Source organism: Pleurodeles waltl, chromosome 10 (genome assembly GCF_031143425.1).
Source record: "Pleurodeles waltl isolate 20211129_DDA chromosome 10, aPleWal1.hap1.20221129, whole genome shotgun sequence".
In the NCBI taxonomy this organism is placed as follows: Eukaryota; Metazoa; Chordata; class Amphibia; order Caudata; family Salamandridae; genus Pleurodeles; species Pleurodeles waltl.
Window position 1 is genome coordinate 929,290,126 of NC_090449.1, and position 15,564 is coordinate 929,305,689.

Below are 15,564 nucleotides of genomic sequence, written 5' to 3' on the forward strand. Positions count from 1 at the left end.
ATACATTAGTTAAACAGGTTTAAAGAGTATGTGTGTAGTTTATTGTTATGGCATAGCAGAGATATAGATTTTCTAAAGAACTACATATAACTAGAATATACACAAATACCTACAACTAAAATCTCAAGATCTGGAAGCATTAATATATTATTATTCACTTCAAAGTAACACTGATAACCAAGGAGGTACAATAACAATGTATGTAAAAATTATCATTTAATATGGTTGAAATTAAAGATATGATAGTCTACAGAACCCCAGGATTCCTAAAAACCCTTGTTCCGATCTACACTAGGCTCAGAGCTCTTCACCTGCCTGTAGGGAAGTAGCCTCTTTCTAACTTGGTTACCACCACTTTTTGCCTGTTTGTCAGTATGTTTGGCTGTGTTGACTGGGATCCTGCTAACCAGGACCCCAGTGATTATGCTCTCTCCTTTAAACTTAGTTGCTGGAACCTGGTTTCACCCCACATTGGCATACTGGTACCCCCATGTAAGTCCTTAGTATATGGGACATAGGTAACCAAGGCGTTGGGGTGGTACCAGGTGATCCCTAAGGGCTGCAACATATATTATGCCACCCTAGAGAGCCCATGCAAAGTGTTCTGCAGGCCTGCCATTGCAGCCTGCGTGAAAAGGTGCATGCTCCATTTCACCACCAGTTCACTGTACCCTCATGCACTGCATCTTTTGCAGCTGCCAAGACTTGTTGGCACTTCTTCCAAGGGGTCTTCAGGTATCGCGTAGCTCCAGCCCCCAGCACGCCTTCCTGCAACTGCACCGCACAGCTCCCTGAGTGGCTCTCCTGTGGCGTGGGTCTCCTTTTTGTAGTGCTGCATGAGTTCCTTTTACAACTTTTGTGTCCCCATCCTGTAGGACTCGTTTGCATGATGCCTGTGCTTCTGTATGGTCTCTGCGACGCCGAGGGCCCCTTCTAACTCCACCTCCTGGGATGAGTTCTCCTGGGCCTTGCTGGTCCCCGGCAGCACCACTTTCCACCAACCGCAAGTTTTGCCTTTGCCAAGGCTTGTTGGTGGAATCCGGACACGCAAACCCAACTGCAATCTTCCTTCCAGCGTGGGACATCTCCTGCATCCTCCAGGAACTCGACTCCGACTCCAGGGCTGCAGTGCTGACTTTTCTCCCTATCCGTTGACGAACTCTTGCCATCCTTAGCTTGGTGGGTAGGGGCTCCTGCCCCCACTGGACTCTGCTGTGTCTTCTGGACTTGGTCCCCTCTCTCTTCTTCTCCGGGAATCCACTGTTGGTTTTGTGCAGTCATATCTGGGTTTTGCAATTCTCTTATGTTCTTCTAAGTGAGTGTTCTGGAGAAATTCTAGTAATTTACTCCTGCTTTCCTGGCTGCTGGGGGTGTTGTAGTACTTACTTTTGTGCTTTCCTGGTACCCCCAGCGATCCTCTACACACTGCAGTTACCTAGGTGGGGGAGACACTCTTTCATTCCATTGTTTTAGTATATGGTTTGTGCTCCCCCTAGGCCCACTATTCTCTACTGTGTTTCACACTATTTGCACTGTTTTTTCACTATTCATATGCCTATTTCGGACAACTAGTGTATTTGACTTGTGTACTACTTACCTCCTAAGGGAGTATTGCCTCTGTAGTATTTTTGGTGTTGTGTCACCATAATAAAGTACCTTTATTGTTGTAATACGGAGTGTATTCTTTCATGTGTGTAAGTGCTGTGTGACTACAGTGCTATTGCATTAGTTTTGCATGTCTCCTAGCTCAGCCTTGGCTGCTCATCCACAGCTACCTCTAGAAAGCTAGGCTTCTAGACACTGCCTACAATACACTAATACGGCATACCTGGACCTGGTATAAGGTGTAAGTACCTTAGGTACCCATCACACGCCAGGCCAGCTTCCTACACTGCCTGTGTCCCAAAGCCAAATTCCACCAGTCCTCTTGAATACCCAGTGCCTATTAACAAAATCAGAAAATGGTAATGCTTAATTCTTGAGAAATATTGTGTGGTTTGGTGGCAATCTCTTTACAGATTTGTTAGCAATTTCAATTTTATTGGAGTACCATGGTTTGAAGTGTTCATTATTACAGTTCTAAATTGTATTATTGTACTTAGCAGTGCATAATATTACTTTAGTACTCGTACTAATGCTAATGTAATACGTATCTGATGCAATATTAAGCATCATAATGTGTATGGAAGTGATGGTAATAAATACAGTCAGTAGAAACTACTACTCTTCCTGGTAACACCTTCAGCACTTTGACATTTTTTTGAAATGTCATTGGTCTGGTACAAAGGTCACACCTTCGTGCAGTTGTTAGCATTTCTTACTAACTTTGATTTTTTTTGGTATATTTAAATAGCAATTTGCAAAGTGTTTTTTTCCAATAACTATTGACTGAGCTTTTCTCAAAAGGAGTCGCTTTAGACTTTGCGAAATTAGATTTTGCATTTGCTGCGTTGTTTGCAATTGCTTTCTGAATACAGAATCTCTTGTACACCAGGCTACTTATCACTTGCCTTCCATAGAAAATTGTTTCTTTATTCCGTATCTTCATGTTCTTCACACGTTAGTGTGCCTTAAAATAGGGTATATTATCTTTCAGAAATCTGTGGAATTTATTATCGTCATTAATTATTGTTAGATGCTCATTTTGAGTACAATACAAATTGTGTGTAATTAGTTTATGATATGACATAGTTCAGAACAGAAAGTTGAAAATGACCTTTCCCATTATAGTGGTGATATAGTTATTTTAAAGTGAGATGTATTTACTTTCGGGGGTGTTAGTGAGATAACGTCTTTGCATAGAATATCATACTCAAATTATTTACGTTTGAATTAGTAAAAGGTTGAGCAGTAAAAAAGCTAACATTACAAAATGTATTGTCCACTAATATGGTTTGATGTTTAAATATATTTTCAGAGATTCCTTTTGGCCAAATGGTATTTTAGCCGAGTCGGTTCCACGAAGAGACAAAGCAATTAGAATGAGAACTAGAATGGCTGGGAAAACAAAACTGTTGGAAATAATGCCTGGTAAGTGGCTTTTATAAAAATAAATATTTCTGAACAATGCATTTTTTTATTTAGAGTTGCTCTAAGTATAGTGGAGAAAAGCCGCTCTAGGCAAATATTAAAACATATTTTGTCTCTTTAGATTATGGGCAGAGGATTCTCGCACGAGCTGAAAAAACTCTAAACCCAACTCTGATTCCCATGTCTTACATTATACGTTTGTGTGTATATTTTGAAATATATATATTAGCCATTTATAATAATTGTAGTACCACAGTGGTGACGAAACAATTTATCATGTTTAGTAAACAAATAATTGATCTTGTTTCTAGTTTTACAAAGAAGGTTCTGTTGCAACCAAGTAATGTTTAAATGAGGATGTGAAAAGATTATCTAGGGTTTGTGCCCCTGCACTGCTGAAATCACCTCGGCTGCAAGAGAGGGGACCTACCGGGGCCTGAGCAATGCCTGTGGCAGATGAGATGTTTCACATTTTGTCTTTCAACCTACGGTAGCCGTACAGGAGCTGCAATATTCACCACTTGATCCGTAGAGGAAGCTGGGTCAGACGCAGTTCTTTATATGCCCACATTGTGTGTCCGCACTGTATTTTATGATGACTTTTTGCTTCTGAATCAACTTGACTGCATAAGAGGGGAGACCTGGCTGAAACGTATAGGCTTTGTGACATCTTGCCTTTTTGTCCTCCGGGTCAGCCTCTAAGGGCCTCCCAACAGGATTTGCACCTTCAGCTGCTTGCTCCATAAAGATAGCTGGGTGAGATGGGTACAAACAGCGACTTAAGTGTACAAAGTGCAGTTGCCAGCTGGCCAGCAGTCCTAAGATATAAGGACATGGACAAGCCAACTTGACCCATTGATTTTTAGTTCATGGACAAGTAGGTGATAGTTGCATTTCCTCTTCAAGTTCTGAGTATTATACGTTTAGGAAAGAATCTAGTTAAGATTCTGCACGATCAAAATGATTAGGTCATAACAAATCCTTGATTGCATTCAAAATCCTACTTCATGTCGAATTAGAATAAACAACAATTTTAACCAATTTCCTTCATAGGAGGGTAGTCAGTTTGTCTCAATTCTGTTTACTGGGTCACAAAGAAACGGTTAAGAAAGCTGTACCAGTGACTACAACATTTAGGTATCTCTAAAAATATACGCTGAAAAACCTGTTAGTACAATTGACTTAATGTCTTTGGAAGATTCTGAAACTGATTAAAAAAAACAAGCTCCCTCTTACCCCCCCCCCCCAACTCCGAATGCATTTATGACCCATCTTGCTTATAGCACTGATTCCATGATTAACTTTGTTTTTGTGACAAGGAATTCCTTTATTAATTGCACACTACTATCTAGCCAACAAAGGCAATTGAGTGACACAAACAATTTAAATCTAGCTGCAGATTCCTTACCTTTGAATATACCCAGGCTTCAGACTGAATCCAGAAGATTTTTGAGCAGTACCCCTGCTTGCTGGTAATTGACGTTGTTCGGCTCCGCATCTGCATCGTCCACACCAGCAGTGACATGAGTGGTACCTATATAAGCGCCACCTTGGTGTGCTGACGTCATTTCTTTCCTTTCGACACCACTTAGTGTTGATCTGGATTGAGCTACCCCTCAGTCGCTTTTTAACTGGTCTTTTTCGACTTTTTGTCAACTTTTTTGAGATTTTGTCTCCTGGTGTGAGGTTGCCTTTTGGGAAAGGATCTTCTGCCGCATCAACAGGGCAGGGTTCTAGAGTGCAACCTGCGCATCCTCCACATATACGCGTGGAGATTCAGTGGCGACAGTTGAACACTTTTGACCTTCCTCCCAAAGTCTGTAATGTTATTCCTGCAGCAGGGCATCCCTCCAACAAGTCAGTAAACGCCTGCCCTTGGGATAAGTTTGGGTAATGGTCTGCTTCCCTCAACATTGACCCCCTTTCTGCATCTTTATCAAAGGTTCTCTTGTGTGCTCTATCTTTGCCTCAGCAGGGCTCTGCTCTGGGCATGGTTAAAGATCATCTCTCTTCCATCTCCACATTTTTGCGGTTTCTGGACCAACCTTCCTTTTTTTAAGTCACCTGCTGTACTTAATTTCCTTAAAAGCCTGCAGCATATGTTTCCCCCTACACCATTCATCATGCCTTATTGGGACTTCAACTTGATTCCTCACCTTTCTAATATGTGCAAGATTCGAACCTCTACATGATTGCCCTCTTGAGCTCTTGACAATAAAAACTGCCTTCTTAGTGGCCATAACATCAGCTAGGAGGGTCAGTGAATTGCAGACACTCTCTGGACCGCTTTATGCCACCTTCCTCCCAGACAAGCTGGTTCTCCCGACTAGGGCCTCCTTCCTTCTGAAGGTTGACACTCCTTTACATGTAGGTCAGCGCATTACTCTGCCTACCTTCTTTGCTCTGCCTCACCCTTCCAAAGAGGAGGAGAGACTCTACCCAAAAAGATTGTTGTCATTCTACCTTGATTGCACAAAAGTTTTCCGGGTGGATGATCAACTCTTTGTGGGCTAGATGGAGTGAAAAAAGGGAAGGCTGTGCAGAAGCAGACCATCTCACAATAAATCACCCTGTCCATTAAGAGTGGCTATGCATTGGCCAATAAACTGCCCTCTGTGTGCATGCAGGCTCACTGCCAGAGCCAGGACCTTGACAATGCGTTAGCATGGGGTGTTCCCCACCCAGATATCTGTCAGGCAGCAACATGGGCATCACAGCACACGTTTACAAAACACAACTTCCTAAACAGTCAGATCCGTCATGACGGGTACTTCACCTGTTCGGCCCTGCAGGACTTTTTGGTTTAATCAGGATCACAGACCCACCTCTGTGGAAGTATTGCTTTGGGTATTTCTTCAAAGGTAAGGAATCTGTTGCTAGAAGTCTCTATCAGATGAACAAGTTACTTACCTTGGGAAATGCCTTATCTGGTAGAGACTCTATCTAGATCCCTTATTGACCCACCTGTCCTCCCTACTCTGCAAACCAGTTCAGGTGTAGTCTTTTTCACACCAGTGGTCAGTTCTCATCGTGGCTCCACACTTTTAGCGTGGAAAGTTGCAAAAGTAATTGATGTCATCGTACTGAGGTGGAACCAATATCGGTACCAGATACATCACCTACTGCGAAGATTCGGCAGATGCGGAACCGCACAATGCCACCTACTGGCACGTAGAAGTACTGCTCGAAAATCCTCCAGATCCAGTCTGACACCTGATGATTGTAGGAAGCTGGCTTTTTATGTAGTGTACCAATGTAGGGATACACTATGCACAAAGTCCAGACGACCCTTATTGGTTTACAGGGCTCATTTAATAAGTACTTACTTGATAAGTACTTAAGAAGAAGTGTGGTTGAGCAGCTAAGGCTTATCAAAAGGGAGTATTGCACATTTGTTGTACACACAGAGTCAATAAATGAGACACACACTCAAAAAAGAAATCCAGAACCAATTTAGAAAAATAACACAGATTATTACATATATTTAGACACCAAGATCATCGATAGTGGGTAAGTACTTTAGATGTTATGGAATTTTGAAGAAAATAGAAGAAATAGAGTCTAATAACCGTTTTAAAGTATGAACCTAGAATGCAGCAATGTTATCCTATGAGAGAAACATAGACTGCATAGATATGCTTGTGAACGATCTTTGAAGATGTGCTTGGGGATCGAGGTCCAAGAAACCACAAGCGATTCGGGTTTACCTGCCCTGGTGAGTCCAGGTGCAGAGGTCCTGGTCGCATTGGTAGCCTTGAGTGCTACACATCAAAGTCATTGGCAGGGTACCTGAATAAAGAAAGGCTGCAAGTGGACTCGAGGACAAGTCCGGCAGAATCCAAAGGCGGCGCTTGGCTTTTGAGGGTCTGTGGGACACAGGGATGCAGTCTGTTTCTGTGAGCCCGGACTGCTGTGCTCGGGTGCAGAGGTGTTTTCTCCGGCGGGTTGCTGCAGTTAGAGGGACTCACTTGGCTTTGGTGATCTGGAGAGGGAGGGAAAGCAGGGCAGCACGGTCACTCTAGCTGATGGCCTTGTGGATTCTGACTTCCTCTGGTGACCGGTCGATGACCAACATATATTACATGCAGTAGTCATGGGCACTGCACAAGGGCTGTGTGCGCAATGTTGCGTTTTAAAAATGGTTTGCACCATTTCATACATTCTGTGATGACAGTCTGCATGCAGTTTGTGTGTGGGGGTCCCTTAGGGTCTCATAATACGTTTCAGCTCTTAGGGACCCTCTTTAGTATCCATGCTCAGGGTGCCAGGGGTACCATTTACCAGGGAGTTACAACGGTGCGAAAGTTCCTTCCAATTGGGTACAATTAGACATTTGTCAATTTAGGGGAAAGAACAAATGGCACTGGGGCCTGGTTAGCAGGGCCCTGTGCACTGTCAGAGTTGCAAACCAGCAGCTAGTAGTCCAAATGGGGTAAAAAAAAAAAAAAGGGGTGGACAACCTGCAAAAAGTTTAATTTCCTACAGGAATATTGAAAGGTAAGGAATCTGGAATCTGGTAGCCAAAGAACATGGCCAACGGGATGCACTCCTAGGGAGCTTCGCCGCCCCCACCGAGTAATCCGGCATATATCCTGGCCCAGTTGCCCTATTTTTGCTGTACCTGACAGGGCCATGGTCCTGGATGAGTAGAAGTGAAGTTGAAGGGTTATCGTCTCGATGCGGCCCGATTTCGTGTCACAGTTGGGGCACGTGGGAGCTGAGCCTTGCCTCTGGGTTGGGTTTATGCTCAGGGCAGGGGCCTGTATCCTGCTGCTGTGAGGTCTGCCGGTGCTCGGCTTCCTGCTAAGGATCGCCTGCGGCTTGTGCCACCCCCCCCAAGACTCACACAGTCTGCACACTATATCCCTCCCTCCCCTCCTGTGTCTGGTGGGTGTGACTCCGGCCTAGCAGTGCCTGGGAGAGGCAGGCGAGCTGCTGAGGTTCTTCTGGCTCGTGGTGGCCCGTCCTCTTTGGGGCTGCAGCGGTGAGTGGTGCTGACGTGGCTTGAGTCTTGTATTGGGGCCCCATCTGGTTCAAGTGGGCTCTGGCGGAGGAGAAGAGGTGGGGCGATAGATTCCCCCCAACTACAGAGGATACTGCTAACTGCGGAACTCATTGGGGCCTTCCCTTTCTGTAGCAGATGGGCCATGGAGGACTGGCCTGGTGCCCCTCTCCCTCTTCTGTGAGGCAATGTTATCTGGCAGAGGATTCTAGGGGAACAGGTGGGTAGGTCCTTTTCTCCTCCAGGTGACTGGTGCTGGGGTCCCCAGGGGATGATGGGCCCGCTGGTGGCAGCAGCCCTCTGGCCTGATTGCACTGCTGGCTGTTGGGCCCCAGAGTCGAGTGCTGCCGAGGACATCTGGACCTGGCTGCTGCCTCTGCCATTGAGCAAACTCTGAGTCGGGGACTGGCGTTTGCTACAGGGACTGGAGGTCCTCTGCTCCCCTAATGATTGCGCCCCCTCCTGATGGATATCCCGGTTTTTGAGGTGTCGATGGAGCTGGTCTCAATTGAGGAGTCGCTAAGGCCTTGCCCCCTCCTGGGGTCTTGATTGTTGGGTGGCGCTCCGGTGCATCATGTCCTGGGGAGCTTGGGGTCATTGGACGGCTTCCATCCATCCCTTTATGCCTGCACACCTGAGGGGTACTAGCCTGACTCATTGATATGCCTCGGTCGTGCTGGTTCGCGGTGGTGCTGCTGGCATGGGGAAGGACAGATCTCAGCATCATGGCAACATCATCACACAGTATACGGCCACGCACCATACAGGCTTATGCAGCAAGGCCGGGCATCTTCACCCAAACAGTCCCCGGAGGGAAACGTAGAACCATCCAGAGCAGCTTTGCTAGCAGCCATATAGGGCTCCAGGGAAACACATGAAGGACAAATTGAGAATGCCTCCATAAAAGTTAATCTCCTACGCAAGGACTTGAACAAAGTAGCAGACAAGGTGGACAGTAGGGAATCCAACATTAGTACCTTGCAATTGAAGGTTCGCAAACTAAAGCAACAGGTAACCAAAATGTCTGTGGTCACAAATAGGCTAGAGAACCACCCTGAAGGTGCCGAAGAGCGGTCACGCCGAAACAGTGTTCACTTTCCGGGATTTCCGGAGTGGGTGGAGAGCCAGTCTGTGGGGACCTTTATTGAGGACTGGATGAGGAATACCCTGTGACCTAGGGGCGCCTCGGATTTCTTTCTTGTAGAGCAGACCCACCACGCGCTGGCCCATTGTCCTCCCGGGGGCTCCGCTGAAGGCCCTCATTGCCAGGATTACGATCTACCATGATAGGGCCATTATCCCACAGGCCACCAAGGATATTATGGTCCTGCAATTTGAGAACTGTAACATCAATATCTACCCAAACTACACTGATAAGGTACAGAAGCAGTGCAAGTCCTTCATTGCTGTTAAAAAGAAGCTCTACAAGATTAACCTCAAATGCATGTTGCTATATCCTCCAAAGAACACTCCTTTGTCCCTGAAACTGACAACTGCGGCTCCCTCCAACAGGGATGCCCTAGGATCTCCCTCACAGACTACTGACGTGATGCCGGGCACAGTGACATCGTATTTGGGGAGCTCTTCTTGTTTTTAATGTTCTCTGTGCTTATCGAGCCTGCATCTGGTGCTTGATTGACCCCCTTTGGAGGAATGATTATTTCAGGGAAGAAACTGGTAACAAATTTGCTTTCTTACCCTTCTGGGTAGGTGGCCGCATATCATTTATTGAATGCGGCAGATAATATATAATCATGCTTTATTTACACTTGAGAAGCCGGTCCTCTGGGAGTAGGCCTTTCATTCCTCCCTCCCTCCCTCTCTCTATTCTATTCTTATTCTTCTTTTTTCTCTTAGATGGGACACTTGTTGGTGTCTGCTGGGGATCTAGGGTGTAGTACTGCACATACAGGCACTTTGTCTTGATTGGACTAGTATGCATATGTGTTTTTGTTACACATGTCGGGCTGGGGGGGAATTAATAACAGTTTTTTTAGTTGTTTCCAATATTTTGCAGGGCCGAACATCTTGGTTCATGCTCACACTTACCTTTGTTATGATTAGTCCTGACACCTGAAAATTGATTTCCTGGAATGTGAGGGGTCTGGGCACTTACACTAAAAGATAGAGGCAGTCATTACAACATTGGCGTCAAAAGACACTTATCGCTGTGCAGAGGACCGCCAACACCCCGCTGCGGTCGCGGAAATCCGCCACAGCTATTATGACCCACATCTCGGAATCCGCCAAAAGTCAGACACTCACATAAGTCCTCCACACCAAAGGTTAGTGATAAACTGGCGAAAACAAAACCAACACCGTCACGGCAACAGAAATAAGCCCACAATATCACGACACACGAATCCACGCGGCGGTCTTTTAACCGCAGTATTCCATTGGCGGTACACACCGCCGCGCTCAAAATACACACACTCTTACAAAACACAGCCACATCGGACAATTCAAAATACACACACCTGATACACATACACACACCACTCCCACACACCCATTACAATATAAAACACACACCCACATCACCCACGACAAAAAATTCCAAAAGAAGGCCAGAGAGAGACACCAACAGCAAGAACAACAGCATCCACAGGCACACAACACCATCACCCACACAACTTCCATGCACCTCACACAACACACCACTACATATCACCACACTTCTCACCACACACTCCACCCCACACATCACCTACACCACCCCATGGCACGGCAAAGACACCCCAGGTTCTCGGAGGAGGAGCTCAGGGTCATGGTGGAGGAAATCGTCCGGGTAGAGCCACAGCTATTCGGATCACAGGTGCAGCACACCTCCATAGCTAGGAAGATGGAGCTATGGCGAAGTATAGGGGACAGGGTCAACGCAGTGGGACAACACCCAAGAAATCGGGAGGACATCAGGAAGAGGTGAAACGACCTACGGGGAAAGGTGCGTTCCGTGGTCTCAAGACACCACCTGGCGCTTCAGCGGACTGGCGGCAGATCCCCACCTCCTCCCCTACAACTAACAACATGGGAAGAGCAGGTCTTGGCGATTCTGCATCCTGAGGGCCTCGCAGGAGTAGGTGGAGGAATGGACTCTGGTAAGTCAAAGCTTTACTATTACATCCCCCACCCTGCCTGCATGCTATCACATACCCCCACCCCCACCCTCACCACCCCAACTCCTCACATATGTCCCAACATCACAAACCACACATCCCAACACCAAGCCCTGCATGCAACAACAAAGCATGGACACCCATCACCAAAGCATGCCCACTGCACATACCCATACACCCCCCTAAACCATCATCACACAAGCTCCCACACAGGAATGCTAGCACTGGTGTACACGGTCACCCACCCATTGCACACCATTACACACACAGATTTAATAAACATCCTTTTATACCCCTGTAGGACCCCTACCCAACGTCACCGGACAGGAGGGTCCACACATGTCCACACCACCAATAGAAGAGGCCCACAGTGATGACAGCACCTCTGTCCAACTGGATCTAGATGACCAGCCCAGACCATCGGGGACCTCTGGACGGTCGGTTCCCCTCACACAGGCACAGGCCACCACAGACCTTCCCCCCCTCTGGAAACACCAGCACAGCACCCACCCAGCGGGCCCATACCTCCGTCCCCAGGAAACGTCAATCAGCTGTGTGTCCATCACTACAGGGAACCCAAGATAACCCACCACCCCAACAACAACAGGGACCTGGGGGCAGTGGTAGTGGGCACACGGTCCAGGGGACGGAGGCCCAGGAACACAGGGGAACTGGGAGGGCTGTGCGACAGGGGGCGGACAGGCCAAGGGAACCCACTCTCCACGAGGCCCTCTCCTCCATCATGGGAGCATACCACCACTCCAAGGAGGCGATGGCAGCGGTACTGGCCAAGTTTCAGGAGACCCAGCGCATGCAGGAGGAACAGTATATGGGCTTCAGGGAGGAACTCAGAACCATCAGCTCCACCCTGGGCACCATCGTAGGGGTGCTGAAGGAACTACTCAACACCAGGAGGGACACTGTGGCACTACAAGGAGCCCCTGACACTAGCATGGACGATGAACTGCCCACCACCTCCGCCGGCGCTAGTGGACAGGACGCCCCGCCACAGGACCACCACACCAGCACCCCACCACCTGCAGAGGGAGAACCACCCCGTAAACAGTCCATGAGATCCAGGACAAAGACAGAGCACGATGCCAAGACCCCCGCCAAGAAATGAGACCACCCTGATTGTCATCCTACTGTCCCACTTTGTCACCCTGTCCATAATTAAACTGCCCCAGCTCCACTTGCCATGCCCATATGGGCAATGCACCTGTGAGACTAATAGACTGGACTCTGCCACTGACACTCCTCCGTCATCACCCCTCACCATTTCACTACCCCCTCCAATATTGAGCATTTAAATAAACACACCTAAAGCACCAAGATCTGGAGTCTGTCTGTGATGTCGAAATAGTGTATTAGCAATTACAGTGCTAAAATGTTTTTTAAATAGTAATGTCAACATACCTATGTCACACAGCTCTAGTCCATGTGGAATCTAAGTAGATGCCACACAGTGGGACCCACATCTGTGAACACACTAACCTGGAGGGATAACCCCAGACCCAGACAACCATTCCCAATGACTTGCTTCCAGGTGCTCACCTAATAGCCACACACGGTGCCTCTGGAGTTGACCCATCACATAAGGGATGCTGCTATTCCGCAGGATGTTGGTGTCATGCACTGAGCCAGGGAACATGGCATTCACATGGGAGATGTACTGGTCTGCCAAACATACCATCTGTACATTCATAGAATGATAACTCTTCTGGTTTCTGTACACCTGTTCACTCCTGTGGGGGGTGGGGGTACCAAAGCCACATGGGTCCCATCAATGGCACCTATGATGTTGGGGATATGTCCCTGGGCATAGAAATCACCTTTCACTGTAGGCAGATCCTCCACCTGAGGGAAAACGATGTAGCTCCGCATGTGTTTCAGAAGGGCAGACAACACTGGACAATACGTTGGAAAACATAGGCTGGGACATCCCTGATGCCATGGCCACAGTTGTTTGAAAAGAGCCACCTGCAAGGAAATGGAGCACTGACAGCACCTGCACTTGAGGAGGGATTCCTGTGGGATGGCGGATTGCTTACATCAGGCCTGGCTCCAACTGGGTACACAGTTCCTGGATTGTGGCACGGTCAAGTCTGTAGGTGATTATCAAATGTCGTTCCTCCATTGTCGACAGGTCCACCAACGGTCGGTACACCGGAGGATGCCGCCATATCCTCACATGTCCCAGCGGACGGTGCCTATGAATGACAACAGCGAGCACAGAGTCAAACAACTCAGAGGTACGTACCCACAGTTTACACAGAACACCATCCATACACAAAAGGTGGCCTGTATGTGTGTTGAGTCTAAGCCTGGGTATGTGTGACGCAGTTGAAAATGAAGCCATGTAGGCCCATGAAATGGCGGCTGCCTGACCTCTAAAGTGGGACAATGGGATGTGAGGTAACTGCGCTGGCGTTGTACACCATTGCGGTAGGCGGTTGAAGACCGCGGCGCAATGCTGCATTGGTTAACATTGGACCCTATGGGTCCCAGGAGCCAGTGACGATGTAAACCGGCGGTGACGGTACACACCGCCGCGGACGTGACCGCCATTTTCTATCTGTTCAATCACTCGATACCTGATCTTCGACAGGAGAGGACCTACACTGCAAGTGCTGCTGTGACCTTGGTCTGGAAGAGACAATGGCTCGTGCGTCTGGGGAAAGGGCCCCTGCCTTCACATCGGAGGAGTTGGAGAAACTCATGGACAGGGTCCTCACCCAGTACAACCTACTCTGCGGTCCTCCAGACAAACAGGTAAGTACACAGGGAGCGTGTTGTATGGGCTATGCCTGTGTGGAGAGGGCTGGATGTAAGAAGGAAGGGGGCAGAGTGCTGCATGCATGAAAGACGGTGAATGCATGTGCCACATGGCAAGGGTAGGGATGGGGGCCAATCACTTTGACGGTGCAGTTGGTAATGACTTCTCTTCTTCCCCTGTACATTTCATGTAGGTCAGGGCCCACCAGAAGAAAGATATTTGGCGTGCCATCGCCAAGGACGTCCGGACCCTGGGGGTCTACCACAGACAGAGCACCCACTGCCAGAAAAGATGGGAGGACATTAGCCACTGGAGCAAGAAGATGGCGGAGGCTCAGCTTGGTATGGCCTCTCAACGTGGGAGGGGTGCCCGTCGCACCATGACCCCCCTGATGTTCAGGATCCTGGCGGTGGCCTACCCGGAGTTGGATGGGCGCTTGAGGGCATCACTGCAGACACAAGGGGGTGAGTACACTCTCATTCTGCTGACTTTGCGCGCAGTGGAGTTGTCTGGGTGGGGGAGGAGGGCTGTAGGTTTCCCTAGGCCAGGGTGAGTTCCGTAGGCAAGGCCCCTTCGTAAGGCAGGCCATGTGTCACCCCAGCCCACCTCTGTAGAGTGCCAAGTACAGCTATTCATGCCCCTGTGTCATCTATGTGTGCAGATGTCGTCCATAGCCTTTTAGGCCATTTCCCAGGAATTGAACAGTGGAGCCCAAGAGCGTGGCGTAGTGCAGGGGACTTCTGTGTCTGTTGTGTCCGGTAGCGGTAATCCATGCACTCAACATGTCTTTCTTCTGTCCCCCCACCCCCGTTTTGTGGTCTCCCTGTTCTTGTGTGCATTAGCATCATCAGGCGGAGGAGCAGTGGCACCGCAGCACGAGGGAGCTGCATCCCACATGTCCCTGGAGGGCGAGACTACGGACTCGAAATTCACCAGTGTGACGGAGGGCGAGGGGTGCTCCACAGCGGGGACAGGAGCTGACACCAGCGACACGGACTCATCCTCTGATGGGAGCTCCCTTGTGGTGGCAACATCTGTGCCCCCCGCATCTACAGGTACAGCCGCCACCCCCCTACCAGCACCGCCCTCCCAGCAGCCCCTCAGCCTTCGCCCCGTGCCCGCTCACCCAGGAGGGTGGGCATCACCTTCGCCCCAGGCACCTCAGGCCCTGCCCCAGTCAACGCTGCTGCCCTCAGTGAGGAGGCCATTGACCTCCTCAGGTCCCTCACTGTTGGGCAGTCTACCATTTTGAAGGCCATCCAGGGTGTAGAAAGGCAGTTGCAACAAACAAATGCATTCCTGGAGGGCATTCATTCTGGTCAGGCGGCCCTTCACCGAGCTTTTCAGACTCTGTCCTCAGCACTGATGACAGCCATTGTCCCCGTCTCTAGCCTCCCCCCTCCAACTTTCTCCACCCAGACCCAATCCCCTGTACCTCTGCCTATCCCAAGCACACCATCAGACCAGCCTGCACACACCTCAACCCACAAGGGAAGCTCAGGCAAACATAAGCACCACACATCCCACAGGCACTCACGCAAGCAACACACACATGCAGACACACAAACATCCAGTGCCTCCACTGTGTCCCCCTCCTCGTCGTCTCCCTCCTCCCTTCCAGTCTCGTCTACACTCACACC

General features: G+C 48.7%; 1 protein-coding gene across 6 annotated transcripts in view; it reads left to right on the forward strand.

Annotated features, from left to right (window-relative positions):
• SNX13 (sorting nexin 13) overlaps positions 1-15,564 on the forward strand; it is a 587,891-nt gene that overhangs the window by 536,169 nt on the left and 36,158 nt on the right. For all 6 annotated transcript variants that reach the window (XM_069211703.1, XM_069211707.1, XM_069211702.1 and 3 more), the window contains exon 27: positions 2,918-3,030. In XM_069211703.1, coding sequence (XP_069067804.1) covers positions 2,918-3,030 — 113 coding nt within the window. The remainder of the gene's footprint in view (positions 1-2,917; positions 3,031-15,564) is intronic.